We start from the raw sequence: 24,227 nt of genomic DNA on the forward strand, positions 1-24,227 counted from the left end.
GGAAAACTATTTAAATACAGTACTATAAGTGGAACATTTTCAGATGTCTGCCTCTGTTTGAACCAACTGTCCAAAACCAGGCTGATGACTTCCAGTTATTTCCATTGTACACTGATCTGTTGATCAATTTTTCTATTCACTGATTCGTCGTTTGGTGTAAAATGTCAATCAGTGTTTCCCAAAGCTCAATCTGACAAAAGTCTTATATTCACAACCCAAAAATATTCAGTTTCATGTCAAAGAGAAGGAAAGAAATCAGATAATATTCACATTTGTGAAGGTGTAATCCAAGACGTTCAACGTTTTCTTCCAAAATAACTCTAAATGATTAATTTATTAGCAAAAAAAAGTTGGCGATTAATTTAATTGTTGCTTTGGTCTTGTAAACACGCTGGCCGCTCAATGTAATAAGATGATTGAAAGACTGTTTTTCTTTTTTTTTCTCACCATTCCAGCGTCCATGACCTTCATAATAAATCAGCATTGTTGATTTCTTTAAAGATGCGGCATGATTCTGTATTTATATCCTCCCCCCCCCCCCCCCCCCCCACACACACACACACACACACACATTCCTTCATTATGGGTCAAGTATCCAACTGCCACATGGAGCCGAAGTCTTCACTAACCCACAACATCCCAAATGATTTTGGAGATCATCCCTGGGGTTACGGAGGAGCTATACCTCTGTAAGTGTAGAGGTTCCCTACATAGAATGATAGCTGCAGAATAATAATGTAATTTATTAGCTATGGTGTAATTATCTGCCTGATTTTACTTTTCACAGGCACATCACCAGCCAAAAATGTTATAACAATACCGGCAGAAAAACAAGTAAAATCCGCCTCAATGACCAGCTGTAAGTAGCCACTGATTTATTACAAACATAGTCATGATTCACTATCAGTATATTCACTGTATTATCTTTTCCCAGCATACCAAAACCAACTGACATAAATCTAGGGTGAGTACTTTTTCAGCACACAAACAGATAACAGACTAATTTCTTTTGCACTAAGCTCTGCTCTTTTATTTGCTGTTTCTTGTGACTGTTAATACGCTTTGTCTTCATTTAATGTCCTTGTGCCTTTTGTACAGGGAGAAAATGATCCAGATTGCCACTCCAAAAGAGCATCCCTATTCATCTCACATCTCTCGATTTGCAATGTTCCCGTCCTTCCGTTCTCCAGACGACCCGGAAACAGGAGTCCGAGCTGCTTCCCAGCCTTTCCTCAGCCTCATTATGCCACACGGTGCACCGGACATCAGCCTGCTGAGCAAAACTAAAGGTGAGAGAGGACAGATATTGTGGTAAAAAGTCTCTAGAAGTTTACAATGTCTTTTTTTCATCCATGCACAGGTGCTCCACATAGACATGAGATCATAGAGACACCAGTTAAAACCAAGAAGACTGTTAAATGGACAGGAGAGCATGGCTTCTATGATGTGAGTATAAAATATAGTATACTCTATTTTTTTTAATGAACCAATAGGTTTATCCTGGCTGGAAATTCCATGAACAAGTGACAAAAGAAAATAGGACATTGTGTTCAAAATGATGGTGATAAATTTGACATGTCAGTTTTTAAAAAAAAAAAAATACATTGTTGCACAAAATCTGTCAGAAATTAATCAAATCCAGCATTTGATTGACTGTGAAAACATTATTTGAGTGACTTTCCTTGTGTAAATTTAGGAAAGGGAAACAATCAAGCCGACAGTAATGTTTTTAGAGTCGTTTCTTTCATGGTTCACGTGTGCATTTAAGCCTCAAGTCATTTATAGCAATGTCAAATTTTGATCTGAGGCGATTTCTTATTTAACCAATAGGTTTGTTCTGGCTATAAATGTCATAAAAAAGTGAGAAAATTCAGCAAAACATGATGTTAGAAATGTTCATGATCATTTTTAATCATTTCTGTGTTTTTTTGTGCATTTTTACTGAAGAAATTCCATGTTGGAAACAGAAATCACAGTCAAAGTCTTTCCACCGCATAAATCAAGCAGTTTTTCTAGTGTCTACAGTTGGTCTACATGTCTCCACTGGGATTTTGTTCCTCCAAATGTCCATCTCCAGATCTTTTATTTTAAAAGGCTTCCTCTCCGTCACTCTGCTCTTCACTTCCTCCACAGATTCTGGATGGATTCAGGTCTGGACTCTGGCTGGGCCGCTCCAACATCTTCTCATTGTTTTCTCTTCACCATTTCTTCATCACTCTGGCTCCATGTTTCACATCATTGTCTTGTTGGAAGCTCCAATGCTGCCCAAGGAGTTGTTCTTCTGCCGGCTTCCTGATGTTTTCCTCCACTATCTCAGTGTTTCCTCTTTTCTCATGATGCCGTTGGATGCCATTTTCCATCAACTAAAAAACAGCTCCAAAGCATCACATTCCCACCACTGTGTTGATGGTGTTCTTATGGTTGAATGCTTTTTCCTTCTTGAACATGGTAGAATTGCATTGAAGCTGCAATTCTCTCAAAAATTGGCAACTTTGTCAACAAATATGACTAATTTTGGACATGCCGCTTTTAGTTAAAATAGGGGGGAAATGGAGAAACAGATGAAATGCATTATAGACATCTCTTACACAACACTTCACTCTCTTTTGTCACTCGTTTATCTTATTTCCAGTCAGAAGAAACCTATTGATCAAATAAAATTCAACATAAATCTAAATTGGGCACGTGTGAGTCATTTTGGATTAACCAAATAATAAGATTCTTCACAACACCTTCCTCCACCAGAAAACAAAACTACTGAAGGGAGAGAACCAAGTTTTCTACCCTACGCCTCCAAAGACGGTCCTGCCAAACCCTAAAATTCGTGACTGGGATTTTTCATTGTCGGAGCGGACGAGCAACATGCTGAAAAACTTGGAGAGGGCACTTTGGGTCACCTCTTACCAAATGCACTACACAGGTAAGAAGCCAAAACACTGTAAAGATCTGTTGGCAGCACCCTGGAAAAACATTAACACAGAGTACCGCTAAGAAACCACTTTGCAAACTCATATAATGCAGCAGTTGCAATTTTGAAGTTAATTATCAGTACTATAGCTTTAATGTTTGTTATTGTTTAAAGGATTGGGACCAGCAAATCCTTTAAAGATGGATGATTTCAAGGATAAAATGATCACTGGGATTCTTTCACACACTGCACCATTGGTAAAAAAAAAAAAACAATATACGCAATTACAGTGATATTTACAGGGTGAGATAGGAATAATAATGATTCTTTTCTTTGCAGCAAGAACGTTCCCATCCTGAATTTGTTCCCTCCAAACCCAAACAAGGATGTAAAAGAAGACAGGGGAGGAGCACCTTCAGTCCCTCTGCTGCTGAACTCCTAAAAGCAGCTCTAAACCGAAGCTCTGCCTCGGCTACCGTGAACCAGCATGGGCCACGAGAGATCAGGGCTACGTATAATGAGGCACCAGATCCACACCAAATGGGTCAGAGTCAATCAGAGTACAGCTCCACAGAAGCTCAGCACACCACGCCGTCCCAGGCGATCTCACACAAACAGCAGCAAACTCACAGCAAAGGCTCAGCGCACGAGGGCATAGAGATAGAGAGAGAGCGCTGCAAAGTCCAGTTTGATGAAAGTTTTATGCGAGGATCTGTGTCGCAGAGCAGCCAAGAGGCTAACGCTGCCCAGATCTCAAACACGGAGCGACCCCAGGACCTGTACAGCCGCCCACATTCCCAGGGAGAGATAGAAGCCGACATAAAGAAAAGCCTGATGGAGCTGTGTGGAAAAGATGCACCGAGTAGCAAAAAAGAGGATCAACCTCGCCGTGTTAAATCGCATGCTGAGTTATTATCAAGGACATCTGCAGGACAGGAGCTGCTGCACGGTATCTCTAATCCGAGCATCCTGCCAAGGCCTCCTGTCCTGCCAAGCATTCGCCCGGTGCACACATATGGGAATGTTCGAAGAGGAGAAGCAGCTCAAAGCCTCCTGGACCTTCAAGATTCATTCAGTAAGACCGAAGCCCACCGAAACTTCAACAGCTCCATCACACGAGCTGCTGTGGACCTGAGAGACAACGTGGTCAGAGGGAGAAAACACGACTTCTACGGGATCAACTGCAACTACATCCATGGATAAACTCAGGAACATGAACTTTAACAGCTCAGGGAATCAGAAAACAGCAATCTGAATCCAAGAAGAGACTGAATACCCAATTATAATTCACTAAAAGCTTAATTGTATAGTATATTTGACTTCAAAAATTCTCATGTACATGTATGAGGTTTGAAATTCACTCTTTGAAATTGAAATGTGAGATTTTTCAATAAAATCGATCCAGAGGTTTCAAAGTCCTTCACTTGTCATCGATTAAATCCTTAAAAATTCATTTCCATATCATATACCATACATACGGTATAAGCATTTCCATGAAAATTACACCTTCCTGCCTCAAAATCATTGAGATGTATCTCTACATTGTTGCTCCCTCTAGAATTAGCAGATCTACTGCAACTCTGCTTAAACACACTGTAAAAATACACTACAAAATAGCAAATTGTAATATTAATGCAATTCGGGTATGCATGTTTCTTCAGAAGAAGAATAATGATACCGAGATTCCCACCTAGGATTTATTTTTTAAGGTTTGTTATGTATGAAACCATCTTGAAAATGCTCGGGCTTGTGATGTTTTCTTAGAATATAAATAAGGAACCATATGGACATGAAAAGGTAAAAAAAATAGATTTTCCTTGAAGGGGGTATTTAATTTTAACACTATAGTGAAATTGACACTAAAAAACAAGATTCCAGCAGATGGTTTGTCAAAACAAACAAACAAAACCCAGGAAAATAGTGCAAAATAAACTCCTAATTTCACTGTATGTCATCTTTGACGTGTATACAGATGTTATACACTAACGCAAACGCATTCATACAACATTTTTGTAGTGAAAATGTCTGTAATTATACAAGATGTTGCTCATTTAACAAACAAATTTAGATAAAATTACAGAACCAATGCTTCTTTTTCTTTTAGTTGTCATTGATTACAATTCTACAACTACATTAGGAGTATTCGACTTGAATTTTCAGTTTCATCTGTTAAATAAAAGTAAATATTTGTGAAATTGTGATAGATTTGCAAATTGAGGTCTTTAGACATCAACTAATTTAAATTATTTTAAGAATTGTGACTGTGTGGTTTTCAGATTTGCAGGTTTTTAATGTAATTTTATATTAGATATGATAATATACTGCTTGTTATTTGTAATTTTTGTGATATTTTCACATATTTCAAAAATGCTGAAAAAAACACATTTTGCTTTTTGCACTCTTCTTACTTTAGAAACTGTCATTTTGCACAACTGTGTATATTTATATTCTTTTCTAGATGTGGAAATATCTATATATTTTTTCCTGTAGTTATTTTATTATTCTCTTTTCCTTATTTCTAGAATAACACCAACAAACCAAATTAATTGTATGTTGTATATGTACTTGGCCATTGAATCTGATACTGTTTAATTTTGAAATGTTTTTTTTTCCATGGTATACAGGCATGTAATTATGGCTTACTTTCCACAACATCCACACCAAAGCCTGATTGGCATTAAGCACAGACTGACCACTAAAACCTAATTACATTCCATGCACCTTATTCTGTAAGATTCCTCTCTGTAAGTGTGTAAATCTGTGACTCATTGCCTTCCTCCCTGACTATCTATTTGATACTGTAAGCGTAGTAAATAGCTAAGCCACTTTGCAATTATAGTTCATTTGCTCTTTGTTTCCACGCGTTTCATTCGCAGCATTCATCGGAGTTCAGGATGTAATACTGTTCTCACATAAGCCGCAGCCTGACTGTAAGAGTAAAAGGAATAAAAGAAACAGCCTTCAAAGCTCTTGTGTGACTTCAGTCCGCCTGCACAGAGAGCACACAGAGGGAAAAATTCAGCAGCACTACATTCATAATGCTGCACAAATGAATACTTTGGTTTTTGCTGCAACCTTTCTAATTCTACTGAAAGAAAAATTACTATCAAGCTTATTTCTCCCCCCTCCAAAAACATTGTAACTTGGAGGGCACCTCAGACCATTGTTCCTGTGTAATGGAATCCAGCTCTCTGTATTCTGGGTGCTGCAGTAACCTTCCAGCCCGGTACAATGAAAAGGGGAGAGGAAAAAAAAAAAAGCCCTTTTGCACGTAATCTGTTGCAGTCAGGCTGACTTGCGTGAAAGGTTCCTTTGTGGCAGTGAGTCCTTGAGCGGCAAGCCTGTGCGGCCTTGAGTGATATAACGGCCTCTCATTGAAGTGCCCAGAAAGAAATCAGAATGGCTCACGCTGCAAAATGGACAGTGTGCTTGCTGGATTCTGCAAGAAATGTCAGTTTGCCAAGTTATTTCTCAGGAGCTTTTTGTTAAGATATAACTAGTTTGTTGTTTTGGAATTGTTTTTGCTTGTGTTTGATTTAATGCACATGCATTCAACTTTGTGTTATGTGCAATAAACTTGCCCTTGTGTCACATTTCAGGTTGTATCTAAATATATATTGAGAATAAGAATCAGCTTCATGAGTCATTTGTTATGTGTTAGTGTTTTACTGTCTGTTTTTGCAGATGCATCATTTCTTGAGCAGCACTGTGATTCAGGAGTGCATCCAGTAGATGGCGGTATGTCATCATTTTTAATCATTTATTCTTCCAACTTTACTTTTGCTTCTGGTAACAGTTGTCATGTCATTCTTATGATTTCAGCATCATTTTTCTGCTTTATAGAGTCACTAAAACCAGTGGAAGAACACTCCTCATCTACACTTGGACACTGAATTGTAACATTAAACCACATCAATAAATGTATTTTTTTTAACAAAATAATAATTAAATTCATTCAGTGTTAAGTGACTTTCACGCAAAGTGATGAGTTTTGACTGTTTCTCTGACAGTTTGTCCTTGCTTTTGGGGTCCTCCTCGTTACGTCACGGAAAAGATGCTGTCAATGACGCGAGCCCCGCCTCTCGAAGATGACGTAGCCTCAGTGCTGCGTTCCAATTGGATGCTGCACTGGTCAGTCAAGCAGCTTCTCCCTCCTCCATACAGCGGTGGAGGAATTGATGCCTTTCGGAGCGCGCAGAGTGTAGCTGCTGCATGTGGGTACATGTTGTAGAGCAGACAGGCAGTAATTTAAAACATCTATTCAGTGGCTCTTTTCTCTTCAGTAGATAAAACTCAGATCATCTGTTCACTGTCTGTTTCCATCTGCAAGCTCAAGGTGAGTCTATTTCTTTTATTTGTCCTTTTGCATGCAAAATAATTCTGTTTTAATTCTGTTAATTGCAGTTTTAAATATTCTTCTGTGATTTAACACTTGGATCATGCTATAAATAAGCTTTATGAAGCAACAGTTCAACTAACAACTGTAAGAAATCTCACTATAAACCTTTAAAGTTAAACAAAATATCCAGAAACTGCATTTATTTTTCGAGTTAAGGAGCACTCATCCTTGGCTTAAAGGCCAAAGGAGTTTTCCAAGTAGAGCTGCAATGATTAACTGATTAACTGTTAAGGGAATCAGCAACTGTTTTGATACTTGATTTATCACTTTAAAAGAAAGTCTAAATTATCAGCTTTGAGCTTCTAAAATGTGAATATTTTCTGTGACAGTAAAGTGAATATTTTGGGGTTTTGCACCAGACAAGATGTCAGTTTGGGCTTTGGGAAACACTGATCAACATCTTTCACCATTTTTTGACATTTTATAAACTAAACAACTAATCAGTTAATCGAGAAAACAGTCAACAATGGAGATAATTGTTTGTTGCAGTCGTGTTTCCCAGCATGTGAAGGTGTGAGTGTAATATGTGAATCAGACAGCAGTAGATCATTTTAGTCTCCATGGTAACTCTGAGCCCCTTACTCTTCCTCAAGACAAGTTGGAGAGGATGGTCTGCCGTCTCTGCCATGCTTCCAGTTACGCCCAGCCACAATTCAGCCAAAACTGAGAATAATGCACCTGTGTGAGTGTTTGCATGTCTCATGCTGAGTGGATGTAGGTGTGTGTGTGCATCAGTGAGCGCAGATACAATCCAAATTTAATCAGAGTTCAGCATCTCCCTCTGCGGAGCAAAAAAAAAAAAAAAAAACAAAACAAGATTACGGATGATTTTAATTTGTTTCTGTCACTGTGCAGAACTTGCAGCACAACTTTCCACTCAGTGTGCGTGGAAATCCTTTAAAAAAACAGAGTGAAAGCTGTTTTGTTTCATGCAGAGCAGCGATAATTTCATGACGTACACCGGCGTCCTCTCAGCTTTCAGTGCTGTTGTGTCAACAGTGCAACAGAGGACGCTTTTCAGGTGTTGCCCTTGCAGTGCGTGTGTGTGTTCAAACATGTGCGAGGCTCCATGCAGGCTACCGGGAAATTCCTGTTAAAAAAAAACTGTCTGTCATGAGTTGGAAAAAGGAAGGTGGATGGTGTGCAGATCCCACCTCAGATTGATGCACAGGTGAAGGGCAAAATCAAGGTCACACAAGTAGAAAAAGTCTCTTTATGTAGTGTGCTCACTGCTGGCTGTTTGGTTGTTTAGTGGCTAATTGCAGCTCTGGAGTTGTTTTTTCTGCTTCTATCACACTCTATCCAGTGATTGTAGTCAAACACAGGGAGGCTGTGAAGGAGAGGAATCAATAGAATCTGTGGAATGCAGCAGCAGGAAAGACTAAAAATCTTCGCCTGTGAACGGCGTGCAGTTAAATAGAAACAGCAGTGGGGCTCTGCATTGCATGAAGCGACCTCCACGGTGACTCCGCTGACTGTTTGAATAGACAACCTATAATCTAGCAGCTTCCACGGTGTTCATCATTCATTCTTTACATTACAGCAAGGGTTTGTGCAGTTTTCTAGGTCACCTGCTGCCCGTCATGTAACGTCATATTGCACAGTCTGAAAGCAGTCAGTAAATCCATTGCAGTGATTAGCACCAATGAGGATACAGCTGTAAATGTTCCCACATGCAGTATTATTATAAGTCATTTACTGACACGTGTAGCAGTACTCCAGGGTCTGTGCTTTTGAATATCCACTTACCAACAGGTGAATAATGTAGGGATTGAATAAAGAGAACCAGCAAAGCAGCTGTTGCGAGCATGTGGCAGGTGTTTGCCATCATTTTGTGTGGGCAGTGAGCCTACGTAAATAATTCAAGTGGTTTCATATGTAAACAGGTAGATGCTGTTTTAGACCTGCAGTGGAAAAAAACTACAGTTTGTCTGTACTTGTATTTAACAAATCAGATCGTCAGCAGCTGTGTTGCTGTTACGCAGTTTTGTTAATCTAATTGCTTTCCAAATTAGGTGAGCAATTCTTAGGGGAAAATGTCTAAATTGTCAGATTCCAGCTTATAAAATGTGATTATTTTCTGGTTTCTTTTCTCCACTAAAACAGTAAATTTGTGGATTTGAGACAAAAGAAGACATCATCTTGTGCTTTGAGAAACATCGATAGACATTTTTCACCATTTTCTGACATTTTCAATACCAAACAACCAATTATTCTCCAAAATAATAAACAGTGAAGATAATTATCACTTTTCAGATCAAGCTTGAAGTTATGAGAAATTCTTCAAAAGTCAAATGATCAGTAGCTGTTTTGCTGTTTTATTTTGACTACTACTTTCAAAATTAGTGGCTTTTACTTAAGAGTAATTCTTAGAAGAAAAAAAGTCTTAATTATTAGATTTGAGCTTCTTAAATTTGAAGATTTTCTGGTTTGTTTTCTCCACTATGACAGTAAACTGAATATCTCTGCGTTTTCGGCAAAACAAGACGTCATCTTAGGCTTTGGGAAAGATTGATTGATGTTTTTCGACCTTTTGTGACATTTTATCAAACAACTACTTGATTAATTGAGAAAATAACCAGTGGAGAAATCAGCATTATCACTTTTCAAATCTAACTTGAAGTGAGGAACAGTTAAGAGCAGTACTTAAGGGGAAAAAAACTCAACATTTTCAGATTAGAGCATCTAATAATTAAATACTTTCTGGTTTCTTTCCTCCTCTGTGATAGTAAACTGATTATCTATGGGTACTGATTAAAACAAGACGTCATCTTGTGCTTTGGAGAACACTGATCAACATTTTTCATCATTTTCTGACATTTTATAAATCAAATAACTAATCAATGAATCAAGAAACTCATCAACAATGGAGATAATCCTACCTTATATAATTGATTTTTACTTATATTAAACAAACCATTACACTAAACCATTTTTAAGGGAAAAAAAAAATCTAAATTCTGTGATTCCTGCCTGTAAAATCTGCATTTTTTCTGGTTTCTCTCCTACTTTATGATAGTAAACTGCATTTCTTTGGGATTTGGATGAAACAAGACATCACCTTGGGCTTTGGCAAACACTGATGGACATTTTTCACCATTTTCTAACATTTTATAGACAAAATAACAATAATCAACAATAGAGATAAATGTTAGTTGCAGCTCTGTTTCTGAATAGGAAAAAAAATGTAGTAATATTTGTATAATAAAAATCAGATCATCAGTAGCTGTTTTGCTGTTATATCATCTCGTCTGTAATTATTCTTTCAAACACTGCCATGTTTTTTAAATGGCAGGTTGCTGCTCTTGTCTTCAGCCTCCTCTTCAAGGCATCAGAGACGCTTTAAAAGCTCGAAGGCTGATTTCATAACTATCTCGGCGTCTGCCAGATATCGGCATGAAATTTTAACGAGGGCGGCACCAGCAGATACTTTTAACTTAAAAACAATAGCTCCGTCCAGGAGCAGAGACATGTTTCCAGCGAACTCCTTCATACATTTGAGGTCATCCTCAGACTTTGTATGAATGAATTATTCAGACTTTTGACCATCTTAACCAATACCAATTCCTGTATACTAAATAATGTAGGCTTTGAGTCTTGACATCATTTTTTCCAGCTTGTCGTTGGTTTCCATTTGGGTAAATGTTATAGACGTAATTTGGCATTGGCTTTGTGTTGATAAATGATCAGCAGCTCAGTAAATATCAACATGATGAAGAACTTATTTTTGAGAGAGTTCTTTTAAAGCTGCAGTAGTCAGAAATATGGTGACATGCACATGGTTCTAGCCGTCAAGCCAAGAGTTGATACCTCATGTTCAGCTTCACATGGGACTTAAACCTTGTTTTCCTGAGGAAAGTCCTTTGTTTAAAGACCGATTCATGTTTTAAACATGACTGATGTGGTTTGCTAAAGAGGACAGCAGACACACATGTGGTTCTTACTACTATAGGTGTCAGTCTGCATTGCATGTTGTTGCGTCGTTGCTAATATCAAACACAGAAAAGCACACAAGGTTCACATGGATGTTTCTCAAAGGCTGTCACTTTCTCAGGATATAGCAGTTTGTTCCAGACTGCTGCGCTGTTTCAATGGGATTATTCCTGATGCTAACCACAACACAGGATATCTGGAGAGTTTAGAACTTCCCACTGTGTTTGAGCTGCATCAATGAAGAGTCCAACAGCAGCTACTTGAGTTACAGTCAGTTATTAATGAATTACATAAGGTGTGAATGATGGAGAATCTCTTCACACCATCTCTACTCAAAACAAGTATTTATTTTCCTGGCACATGTGCAGTTGGCGCGTTTGCAGTCCCAACACTCTGCTTGGACTCTGGCAGACTTAGGTGGATAATAAAATTTATGTCATGAAATACTCTTTCGAACCCAACGAGAAAAGCATGAATCGGTCTTTAATCATTCATTCACCATATCCTACTCCCACAGGAGCCTTTGTCGCTTTTTATACTCTCACAACCAGTCTGGCTGTCAGGTCGCTACTCCCTGACTATCTGCTTTTGTGGCTCAGCTTTCCTGTTTGTTGTTTGCTGTTTTTCTAGATAGAGAGTCTAGCAGTTATCCCTGAGTTTTTGGCCAAACAGTAATTCCATTGTTTAGTTTGTTTGTATTTGTCTCCAAGTGCTTAAGCGCTGTTCCTATTCCAGCCTCTTAATGGTAGATCAGGCTTCGGCCTACTAGAACGCTGCTAGCTAAGTGCCAGTATAGTTTAGTTTGGTTTGTTTTACTTTCATGTAGTCGCGGCTCTTCTTTTGTTCCTTTGTAGTTTTTTTTCAGTTGTGAACAAATTTCCTGTCAGTCTGAGATTTGTATTTGCATCTGGGTTTCCTTTTTATCATGTTGCTTTCTTCTTCCTTTCCACTGACTGCCTGCTTTTGTGAAAAATCTGCAATGAAACGGAGTATTTACTTTGAAGGCAGTTTTTGCCTCTCTGCATGCAAATGTTCAACTGAAAAAAGTCTTGTCACCCTTTTTGAGGGGGCACCATCACTGCAACCTGTTCATAGCCCCACTTAAAATGATCACACTTGATTTAAAGAAGCACAAGACAGATTTTTTTTTTCCCCCTACAGTAGCGTTACAATGAGGTGTGGCGACACCATTCTACGCAGGGCTGAGTCAACACTGCAGAATGGACTGACTATAAAAGACAATATCTCACCTGATCAAGTCTAAAAAGAGCTAATTGGCCAAAGTTTCTCATCAACAGTTATATTTTCTAAAGCCTGATAACAGCCAAGAGGAGGTGCAGAAATCTAGTTTCCTTTCAAAACACATTTTGCTGAATGATATAAATGGATCTTTTGCCCAATGGCACAAAATACAGCCTTTTCTAGCTTTAATTAGCATTTTTTTGACAGTTTAAGCCTGTTAAAGTACCCACATTGTATGAATTTTAATAATATATTACATACCCAAATTCAGAAACGTTAGATGTCTTCATGACACCTATTCACAAATCAGTGAAGATGAATCCTACATACTTTGGTGACCACCTGTCTATCTCCATCATCAGATCAAATTAAAACGATTTAAATTTTCCCAGTGCTTTGATGAATGACCAGAAAACTGGAAAAGCAATGGTGTCCCCATTGCTGTCAGCACTGCCTTCAGTTCAGTACTGATTGGTTCATGCTAGCATGCTAACAGGCGAAGCTAAGATGAAGTGAAACGTTTAAATATAGCCTGCTACACATGCCACTGTTAGCATGTCAGCAGGCTGACTGAATAAGCTTTGAGCTCAGAACTTTCCTCGCTGTTCTTAAGTGCATCCTAACACACATGGGCGTAAATTTCATTTGAGCATTAGCAGGGCAGCATTACACAGCAAGGGGTCTGCACATCATCCCCCAGGAAACTATGAGCATCAAGCATTTTGTTTCCTGCTGGCACCTATTTGTGCCTTTTCTGCATTCATTTATGGTGGAAATGTCTTCACTTGTGTGAGGAAAAACAAAGAAATGATGTGTAATGATTAAAGTTGAAGGTTTTGCTTCTTTTTGTTTTTATTGAGCAGAGGGCAGGGCTGCCAACTCTCAGGCTTTGGCCATGAGACTAGGGTGACCATACGTCCTCTTTTGCCCGGACATGTCCTCTTTTGAGAGGCTGTCTGGCCTGTCCGGCCGGCGTTTATAAAGTTCTTCAAATGTCCGGGTTTTTGATCTTGCCTAGCTTGAGCGCGTCACAGACCAGTGTATTTATCATTCACGTTGAATGGTTCCTTTGGAAACACGCTCTGAGAGGCGGAGTTTGAGCCAAACCCCAGATCACAAAGCAGTACAGAGGAGCTCCACACTCACTCACTCCTCGCAGGCTGACAGGCAGGTAGGCACACCGAAACGCAAATGTCATTTCACGGATGAAATGCGAAAAAAGTACCCGTTTTCGTCACCCTACATGAGACACATGCAACTCAGTCCCTTCACACGCCCTCACGGCACACTCCAAATATCACAGGAGCAAAGAAAAAAAGTTCCACTTTGCTGTCATGGGAATATGTAACCTTTGGGGAAATCCAGTTCGTGTTTTTACTCCAGAGAACGCCAGGTTTGTGTCTATCAAACACAGGTGGTCACTCTGACAGCTGCACAATGACTGGGGAGTGTAGGACAGAACTTCCTAAAAACTCTCAAAGTCTCTTCTGCTGCAGGTTGCTTTGTAGAACTGTTACAGAAAACCTCACTAAACCACATGGAGGGGCCTCAAGATAGTCATCCAAATGAAACCGTACAAAAATCAAACTAGCACAACCCAAACTCTAAAGTCTCCTGCAGCCTGCCAGAGAACCTCTTTAAACAGAGAATGAGGACAGGAACTCTTACCTTCTGGACAACCAACGTTGGCTCACAAACAAGAACACAGAATGTGTCTGACCAAAAACCTCTAAAGACTCACTACAGCCGAGATAAAGACACAACTCAGCTGCACCAAATCCACTAATCACTGCACACAATAGCACCATGTGCTTACTGTGGTTAAAGAACCACATTTACCAAGACAACTATACAGTACAAAGCCCTAAAACACACTGAGAAACACATTAAAAAGGATTTTACTCCTGGAAGCTGCAAGCCAACGCCTAAAGAACAAACTAAAGCAACGTAGCCAAACCCGGTCCTGTGAAGAGAAGCAGAGGAAATGTTTGACTGCAGACATAAAGCAGGAAGACGCTGAGCTGTTCAGGTGTTCCTGATAACACCAAGCAGCCACCAGGACAGCCAATAGGAACACAGCTTCCTGGAAGTCCAGAGGGCTGGCTTAGTGAAGTGAATTCAGTTTAAAGTTAAAGCAGAAAGTTAACAGAGAAAGTTGAAAACCATCTTCTGATACCTGAAATCTCTGATTTTTCACACGTAGAACCTCTGAACATGTCAAACTGGTTTCATAGTGGAACCTTCACTGTAAAAATGTCATAGTATGGTGTGTTGCTCAAAAAACATTACGACCGGCTGTCTGGGGTCGCCGAGGACCGGCACAAAAACAGGACAGAACGCTGGTTTCCAGGGGGTTCGGAGGTTATTTATTTGAAAGAGTAAGTTTACAACAACACAACATTTAAGCAGAAAAATCACAAAGTCTGTCTTTAGTTCAGCTGAAAATATTAGTTTTCGTCTTTGTTACTGACCAAACTTTTCAGGAAGTAGATGAAGAATAATTAAAGCTCTCATGTAGAAGTCCAACTTCTTTTGGATCCTTGTGGAGAGTTTAGTAAAGCTGTTGAGTTTTTAGGGTCACATGGATTGTTTTGACATTGAATAGAGAGTTTAGTGTCTGACTGTAATTCTGTTCAGTGAATGGATAATTTAAGTTATGAAGTTATGTTTTGTTTTTGCTTAAGCACTTTTTATTGCTTAGTTGGCTGATGTGGTCAACTTCAAGCTTTTGAGTGCATTAAAATCCTCCAAGACAAATGTTACAAAGTGGTTGCTGGAGTTATTTCAGTTATGCAGATATTTATGGAAAATACTGAAATGTGTTGTGCACATCCAGCCCCAGAACTTTCATCCCTATTGTACACGAAGAACCATTTTCAACACAGCCTGCCCTTGCTCTGTTTTTTTTTCCTGATTATTTTTAAGCTCAATGTTGTTTTTTTTAAATTATCCCTTAGTGTTATCCCTATAATAAGATTTTAACAGGCAAAATGCTCTTAAATTACACCAGAATACAGGAAATAGGATCAATAATTTTCAAAATTTTCCAGGTGGAGGGCCCCCAGACCCCCCGTCAGCATCCCACACAAACCAAATCTCACTCTCAGGCCTGGTCACAAGCTGGCAGCCCTGAGAGTGTGTCTTGTGCATCCTCCTGAAATCTATGTCTATGCTCACAGAGCTGCTTGTGTGGCGCACTGCAGTTTTTAGATGATTCGGTTTGTTGTACCAAGCAAAAAAATAAGTAGTTTTTTGTCTCCTGTATAATTTAATCTGGGGATTATGTGTTCTTTTTACCCTACAGAACATCAGAAAAGGCAGTAAATCAGGTGATTGAACTGTGCACATAAAAAAAAGTAGACCATCTTTGTAGATCTGTAAGTAAGATGTGGGCACACCGAAACTTTAACACCACACAATGCAAATAAAATCCACCAAAGCACGGCTACAGTCAAACAACAGAAACACAAGCTTGTTAGAGCAGCGCTGCTTTGTGTTGGCTCTCCACCCTTCTGTCACTTTAGGGATGCTACTGTTTCAGTCAGCTGTGAGAGTAAATCTCTGGAAATGCGGCAACTCTTCTCAGTCAGACGCTTCATCTCTGTCTGTCCATAAATGGAAGGTAATGGAAGACGATGCCACGTCTAAATATATCTCCACTCCAAGGACTTAGAGATTGCTTTTGGCAGTGCAGATGTTCTTTCCGCTTTTTCTGTGATTTTCTTCTTTTTAGTCCCCAAAATATTCTTCCGAGAGAGCATCAGCATGCAAATCTCTGAATGAGGATGTATGTTGAGATGCTGCTATCGCATCCCAATCCGAGGAGAGCTTAAGTGATGAGCGCTGTGATCTTTAATTGGGAAAACAACAGCTGGATCGTCTGTCATGCAAGTCGATTCATGTGCTAAACTGAACCTGACGCCCTAAAACTGAGCACATTCGTGTTCCCCCCCCCCACTCTTTTGTTACTGTTGAACTAAGCTACAACTCCTCAGTATCCTAATGAGCTGGCGTTGAGTTATGAGGCTGTCAGGCTCTCCCACACTGTGAATAACAAAGGAGAGGACCTCTGCCACACTCTGCAACAGAAAGAGAAAGAGAGAGTGAGGGAGTGTGTGTGGGGGGCTTTTGGAGGTGGAGGATGTGGTTGATTAACAGGATGCGGTTTAGCGTGTGTGATACACAGCCTGTCACACGTCAGACGGTTTTAGACATGAATGGAAAGACGTACTGTGCAAGTCATGAAAGAGTCTCTCACTCATCAGTAAGAACACAGCTCTCCATTCTTTCTCCTCTCAGGGTGAGTACGATGAGCTTCAAACTCTATTTCATACTCGTGAAGATGTGAGATTACTGATAGTGGAAGGAGCCGCTTTAAGCTTTGTGATCCCATTTTTTGGAGGAGCTCCCTCGGACCTTGGCAGGCCGTCGCCGTGACGCCTTAAGCAGATCAGGGGAGGCGGGCGTCACCATCTGCGCATCTCTTTCAGAAAAGGTGTGGCTCACATACACACACATGGGCTAGCGAACGTTCGCCCGCTTGGTCAGGAAACGACCTAATGAATAATAGATCTTGTGTTGGGACGAGGCCAGTTTTGTCTCCGTGTCAGTCCTCTGGGCTAATGGCTTCCTGGGTGCTGCCATGATGACCTGTGATACTGTCTGAAGAATATATTTTAAGAAGGAAGAAATCTTCCGTGGAGCTCTTGTTCTGCTGATTGGTCTCAGAAGAGAGACTCCTTCTGCCCTAATTCCATTCACACTGCTCAGGGAAAAGATAGATTGCAGAAGTAACGTCTGGAGAAGGCGATTAATTAATGCATCTTATAAAAGTCACAGTCTTTTATGGAGGGAAATAGAGAAACTCTCATACTCTCTGTGCAGTTGTGCATGTTACATTCACACCAACAGCTCTTCTAGTTTGGATGTGCGGCTGGTTCAGAGTGAGACACGAGTTCTGCTCTTCGACTGATTGCAGCCTCTTGAAGGACCTTCTAATCACAGTTTTTGTCACACAATCTATGAAATGTCGCCTTCAGTTCTGAATGACTTATTTTCTTCTCTCGTGCTGCCCCTAAACAAAGCCTCACTTTGTTGATGGTGTCATCTTCCTTTCATTGCATGCTAAACAGTAGGGCTGGACCAGTTATTGGATCTGATATTCGGCATTTTCTTCATTATTTTTAATTTATAAGCCGATTGTGCTACTTTGGCTCTGATGCAGACGCCTCTCTCTATCTGTAGTCACCAGTTTTGAGCAACGTCCCACTCACAGTACTATCATGACTAATAGCCTGTCAATACATATAACATAAATTGACAAAGACATTTCAAGACATTGAAGTTTGTGCTAAACTATGTTTTGACACCACGATTTTCAGCTCCACTGCAGCTAATTTTGCACATTTAAAGTCGTTTATGTATATACTATTTAACCTTGTACATTCCTGCACACTGGATATATGTTTATTACTTCTATAATTCCTTGGATTTGCTCCACTTGTTATTGATTTGGCTTGTAACAGTTTCTCCTTATTTATCTTGTATCATTTACTGTCTGCTGTCTGGCAACAATTGCATTTTTTAAAACTTTTAATCCTTCTTTAAAAAAGTCAAAATCACTGCATGTGAAAAACCTCCTTGGCAATAAAACTGAATCAGATTCTTAACTATTTATTGGTTCCAAATATTGATTTTCTGCCTCCTTGCTTACTTACAATTGGCATCGGCCCTGAAAAAACCTATTATAGTCGACCCCTTGTAAACAGTATGATAAACCACAAATAGGAAAATAAGGAGCTTTTTCATTCTGAAGATGTGAGACGAATATTTTAAGACAATGTGTTCTTTCTGTGAAGTAGTGAAGAAGTGCACAAGTGCTCTGAGCTCTGACAAATAAAAAACACAGCAAGAAAGAATGCTTGGATGTTTGAGATGCATTCAGTTTTCAAGCCCCTGATTAACGTTTTTTTTAAAATATGCCATATACCGAAGTGTCAGATGAAAAGATGTATATCTGTGTAACGTTTACACACTCAGTATGAAGCTGCTTCCAGCAACAGGTTGTGTTAGCTGAGGGTAACGACTGGAAATAGGGTCAACAGGAAGCCACAGTCTCCCCAAATGTTCACAAATTCACCTGAAATTAAAGTTTAAATCATGTTTTTCTTCAGAGCCAGTGCTGATTTTTAATAAACAAGAAGACTGATGACTGACATTTGGGAATGATAGATATGTTGCAGTAAAAAAAAAAGACGTTGGTATCAAAATTCAGAATAACATTAAAATCCAACGCGAAACTTGTTTCAAAATAGCTTTAGTTCGTTTATGTTTTGCACATTAAAAGTTAAACTTTTTAACATTTCACTGCATCAGTGCCAAAGCCATGTTTTTTAATGAATGTATTTTATTAGTACTCAGTGTTTAAAAAAAAAATGATACCAATAATTGGAAAACTGCTGAATAGGGCATCCAATAACTGGCCAGGCCAATATTTGGTTGACCCATAACTATAATTGCATTTTTTCAATGCATACATAAGCTAAATGTCAAACATTTTTCAAGAAAATATTCTACTTTTGCTTTTGCAGAGGCTGCAGCAAACAAATATTTCATTGTCCATTAATCTGACAGTTATTTTCTCTATGATTTGATTAGCTTGGTCTTTGAAATGTCAGAAAATGAAAACAAATGTGAAAACGTTGTTTCCCAAAGTCAAAGATGACGTCTTTAAATGCCTTGTTTTGTTTTTACTGTCACAGATGAGGAAAGAAACCACAAAATATTCACATTTAAGAAGCTTAATTCAAAGAATGTGTCTTTTTGTCCCCATAAAATAGTGCTCGAACTGATTAATCAATTATCAAAATAGTTGGCAATAAATGGAACAGTTGCCAATGAATCAGTTCATCTTTGATTTTGATGAGATTTAATTTTTTATTATAGTAATGATATAAGAGATTGTGACTAAAGCAGGTAATTAAAGGGAAAGGTGTAGTAAAAAGCTGATGTATTGCGCTGATTAATCATAGTACTTTCTGTGTCACAAACAAGTGTTCACTGCTGTTTGAGACGCAGCCTTTCTTTTGCTCCTTGTATGTCAGAATTTCTTCCAAAGATTCCTTGTTGTGCATTTCAATAATGAGATAACAAAGACGAAGTGGCATCATCCCATCACCGTAATGCACGACTGTAATAAGATTACTGTTATTAAAGTGGTAACTTTTAGATGCAGCAAATCAGAGCCAGCACCAGCGTGTCTCCTTAAACGCTCAGAAAATGTTCAATGTGCAAAAACAAACAGGGAGAATAGACTGTGTGCTCATTACAAAGCAGATTCTTACGAGTTTATCCCGCGGAGGGAAATCAAAGTAAAGCAAAGGGATTGCGACTTACAAGTTTAGTCATACAGATAGATGGACAACAATAAAGGATTGACTCACCAGAATTACCAGATTTTTGCTTTTGTTGCTAAAAGAGCTTTAAATTGAGAAGGGTGAGCTGTCAGAATGACGGTGGTGGACTGCAGAGATAAGGTGGTTTCTGCAGTCGTGTTAAGTGCAGACAGAGGTCGTTTGTTTTGTCGCCTTTAGACAGATTGTTTCCGAACTGAAAAAGACCGGAGAGGAGCTCGGAGCCCTCACAGCAATGCTAAATTAACATTGATTTCCTCTATTTAGATAATTCTGTTTCATCTGACCAACCCCTCACACGAGAAACCGGAAGATTCAATCCAAGCTGGGAAGCCTTTCTTTTTATCTAATAGAATAGGAATTATTTTTTAATCTACAGTCTGCCCTGAGGTTCTGTTTGCTTTATACATAAACATGTGCTATTTTATAAACATAGACCTCCTAGCTATGTGGAGCAAGTGCTTTTTTATGGCTTCAAAATGGAATTAAATCCAACTGTCACAGCTGAGTTTTGCATATAAAAGGATATTATGCAAACCTATATGTATAAAGGTTATTTAAATAAGTCCGTTTTCTATGTGTGTTTTTTAATCATGACTGATCTCTCACATGGGCCATGCTCATACCTCCATGCCTGGCACACTTCTCTCACTAGTCATTACTGAACACCAGCAGTAATGTTTCTCGCTACTTTCACTTCATATTTCAGCGAAGTGGGAGTCCATCTCCACCCAGCCTCTTTGAATTATCGTGATGCATCAGCTGCCAATGGGTGCTTAAGTGCTGTCATTTTTGCAAACATGACTCTATATCCTAAGAAAGCTGCACTGTGGGGGTTCAAGCATGAGACGTTTATTCTGGTGAGTCACTTCCTAATGATGGCTGGGAGCCTGTTATGCTTGTCAGCCCCTTTGGCAGACTCTGGAGACGGTGGAAGGACAGAGGAACATCTGCAACATGAACTGCAGATGAGATGTAATAGAGGGCTCTCAGCTTCTGTCAATGTAGTTAGTGCAGCTTAAAGGGACATTAAGCCATTTGTAGCTTCAACTGAGATCTACAGCAGACCGAGGACTTGTTGACAGATCTCTGGTCCGCCTTCAACTGGGAGAGTCTGGGTTCTGTAACAGTGTGCTTTGGCTTTGAAAGGCAGAAACAGCTGGTGAGGTTGAGATTGTGAAAGGTGCTTGTTGGCATTTATGGTTATTTTTGCTTAATTGGATAATGCTTTTAACTAGGACTGGGAAGCATTGTTCAGATTTTACCACAATTAAATGTTGTATTGACCTATTCTTTTTTTCTAAAGACCCGGAGTAAAGAGATTTCATTAGAATTGAATCAACTTAGCCTATTTGATTTTAACACAACAAAGAAAAACACACACAAATAAATTAGCCACATGAATCATAAATTAAGATAAAGGAACAATAACGTTTATGCATATTAAATAAATAAAGAAAAGAAAACCCAGAAGGCAAAGCTGCCACATTGCACTTAGGTTCAGGTTCCTAGTAGGACCAGGTTTCACCAGACGAAGGTTCCACACTTCCCTAATGTCAATTTTGTCAGGCCGCCTGGAATGTGTCGCTCATAAATGTGGTAATGTTCACGGACAGAGGGTTTTTTAGACCACTAAGTCTGTCTCCACCGACTACAACCTCTACCAGGGGAAGCCTGGGTGGCTGCAGACTAGCATGCCTTGGGAGACCTGTACAGATGCCATAGAGACAGTGAAGGTGAAGGAGCCTTATCATCAAGAGGCGTTGTAGTTTGTTATGCAACCAAACTTTGTGTTATCATTGTGAGTTTTCATGGTAGTTTTTAGACATGTGTGACAGCAGACTTAAAGGGTTGGGCTTTTGTTCATGCCGATAACGATCAGTTAAAATTTGAGCTGGTTAATCCTGATCCCAATTTAGGGATTTTAGGATCAGAATAGGAGCATCCCTAATAAAATATGCTTTTCCTAAGCATACATGTATGTAATGCATAATGCAAACATCCTCCAGGCGGTGATCTGCCCAATGAAAATGGTAGGCTTTGAAGAATACTTGGCAGTAAAGCTGGCTTTCTTGGTTCTTTCAATTAATTAACCATTTTATTTGACACCTCGCGCCCCGGTGTGCAGTGAAGCCAGACCATTCTCCAGCACTGACACAGGTCTGTGTCTATAAGTCCAAGCTGGGGCCTTGGCAGCAGAGCAGAAACAATTAGTTGATCAAAGGAAAATGAATTAACAACCAAGTAATTTTTCAAGCAAAAATGCCAAATGTTAATTAGTTTGTGGGACTTCACTTGCAAGTATTGACTGCTTTACTGCGCCTTGTGTGACTGTTTAAGCGTTATAGCTATCCAAAGAAGCCATTCAAAGACATTTTTCTCTATTTTCTGGCATTTTAAGCCCAAATAATGAAAATAAGTGTTGGTTGCAGCCCAACTTATGCCACCTTTTCTTTCTTCTCCACAATATCTTCTTGCTGCTCTGTCCTGCATACTAACTAACAAGAGGAAAAACAGTCCCAAAACATATTAAACCAGATTAATCTGTTGAGGCTGTGCGAGGCTGGATGGATGGATGGAAGGCTCTCTGGTTGAAGATGAAAATACCGCTGTGGGAGAAAATCAGGACGGCCAGTGTAAATTTTAAATTTCAGGCTCCCGCTAGCTGCGCATCTCTCTCATCCAAGTGTCATGCTGGTTTCTCATTATCGAACAATTGTAGGCACCATCCACCCACACTTTACTGGAATATTCAAGCGATGTCGGTCACCTCTCCACGGGAACCATTTAGCCTTTTGTTTTGTGCGACACTCTCAAAAGAACATCTGCACGTATCACATATTTGCTCCTTTATAGTGTAAAGTATTGCCTGCAATAATGAACATGACTGCTTATGTTATTCTGCAAGTACACTGACCCTCTGGTAGACCCATTTTGTCACTTAGAGAAATTACAGCTTTACTTTTATTTAGTATGCAGGGACTCTGAAATGATGAATGGCGATGCTTTCTGTTTAACATCATCCAACATAGAAATTATCTTCCCATTCTACTTATTAATTCTCATTTACAGATGTGGGTGACTGAGATATGTCCAAGCAATACATTAAATAATATAGTTAGATGTATTACTACTAATATTAAAAAAATATTCTGTATATTTGTAATTTTCAATTATTTCAATGTTTCCTGCTAAAACATGCCATACCAGTTTGCTTAATGTAAGGAGTTGACGTCATAGTACTTGTTTTTACAATCTTGAATGCAATCAGCAGTCATTCTTTGAGTGGAAGTAGAGGTAAACACTTCACTGGGGTCATGAAGTAAGGTCACAGTTATTTATATAGCACATTTTGAACAACAGGAGTTGACTGGAAGTGGTTTCTGTTTGAGGGAAAAGGTCATTTAAATGACTTAAAGAGACATAAAGCGCGTACATATAGTCATCTCAAGACTATTACAGGATGTAGAAAAGCCCAGTGATTCGTACAGCAGTGGAAAAGCAAAACCGCCTTTTAACAGAAAAAAAGAAACCCTGAGAACCAGGCTCAGGGAGGACAATCTGCCTCGACCTGTTGAGTTGAGAGTAAAAGGGAGAGAGAAAAAATTAGCTTAGAGGAAAAACAAAACTAGCGCTACCAAGTCCAACTACGAGATTTTATGTCTTTTATCTTAATTCGACTTCATCTGATCATGTTCCCTTCATGTTTGTATGTTTTATTATATTCATCATTACCTCCGCCAAGGAGGTTATGTGACACCCGGCGTTTGTGTGTCTGTCTGTCTGTCTGTCTGTCTGTCTGTTAGCAAGGTAACTCAAAAATGCCTGGTCAGATTCACATGAAATTTTCAGGGGATGTAGACTATGGTAAGAGGAAGAGCTGATTTAATTTTGGTGGCAATCTGGAAAGGATCCTGGATTCTGGATCACTTTGAATTTTTTAGTATGTGGTTTAGTATGTGGTCCAAAATATGACAAAAACATCATAGGTTAGTATGTCGTCCAACAAATTGGAGCAAGGTGTCCAGATAGCTCAACTGGTTAAGAAGGTGATTCATAAACAGAACTGTGTCAGAGACGCTGGTTTGATTCCAGCTCATGATCCTTTACTGCATGGGTTTCCTGTTTTCCTCTCTATCCTTGGCGAAGGTCTGCACTCTCTGAGTGCTTTTCTAGTTTTAATTGTGCTTTTATACTTGTGTAAATGTTTCCAATGTTTTTATCGTTTTAATGTAAAGCACATTGGTTTGCTCTTGTATATGAAATGTGCTACACAAATGTAGCTGCCTTGCGAGAGCAATATGAAGTAGACTTTTTTCATTTCTGATTTTTC

General features: G+C 39.2%; 2 protein-coding genes across 5 annotated transcripts in view; both read left to right on the plus strand.

The window, feature by feature from the left end:
• The first annotated feature begins 589 nt into the window (after positions 1–589).
• Positions 590–4,499, plus strand: LOC110951425 (uncharacterized protein C7orf31). The gene is made up of 8 exons (XM_022194485.2): positions 590–689; positions 788–859; positions 935–964; positions 1,099–1,289; positions 1,361–1,446; positions 2,746–2,920; positions 3,083–3,165; positions 3,248–4,499. Exons 1-8 carry the CDS (start codon positions 607–609, stop codon positions 4,109–4,111), a joined length of 1,584 nt encoding a protein of 527 aa, XP_022050177.2. The 5' UTR covers positions 590–606; the 3' UTR covers positions 4,112–4,499.
• A 2,579-nt stretch (positions 4,500–7,078) lies between these two features.
• The window catches only part of osbpl3b (oxysterol binding protein-like 3b), a 58,473-nt gene continuing 41,324 nt past the window's right edge, over positions 7,079–24,227 (plus strand). The window contains exon 1 of one of the 4 annotated variants that reach the window (XM_022194488.2): positions 7,079–7,244. The gene's annotated coding sequence lies outside the window, so the exon portion shown is untranslated. Of the gene's footprint in view, positions 7,245–16,645; positions 16,783–16,862; positions 16,978–24,227 lie in introns of those variants that run through there. The other 3 variants (XM_022194486.2, XM_051957040.1, XM_022194487.2) reach the window with 3 other exon arrangements.

This window comes from Acanthochromis polyacanthus, chromosome 12 (assembly GCF_021347895.1).
Source record: "Acanthochromis polyacanthus isolate Apoly-LR-REF ecotype Palm Island chromosome 12, KAUST_Apoly_ChrSc, whole genome shotgun sequence".
Taxonomy (NCBI): Eukaryota; Metazoa; Chordata; class Actinopteri; family Pomacentridae; genus Acanthochromis; species Acanthochromis polyacanthus.

What these genes read in the sequence shown, in the direction of transcription:
- LOC110951425 (XM_022194485.2), top strand. Translation starts at nt 607, where the DNA reads ATGGAGCCGAAGTCTTCACTAACCCACAACATCCCAAATGATTTTGGA. An exon ending in CCAACTGACATAAATCTAGG is followed by an intron (nt 965 to 1,098) that starts GTGAGTACTTTT and finishes CCTTTTGTACAG; the next exon opens with GGAGAAAATGATCCAGATTG. An exon ending in TTACCAAATGCACTACACAG is followed by an intron (nt 2,921 to 3,082) that starts GTAAGAAGCCAA and finishes TATTGTTTAAAG; the next exon opens with GATTGGGACCAGCAAATCCT.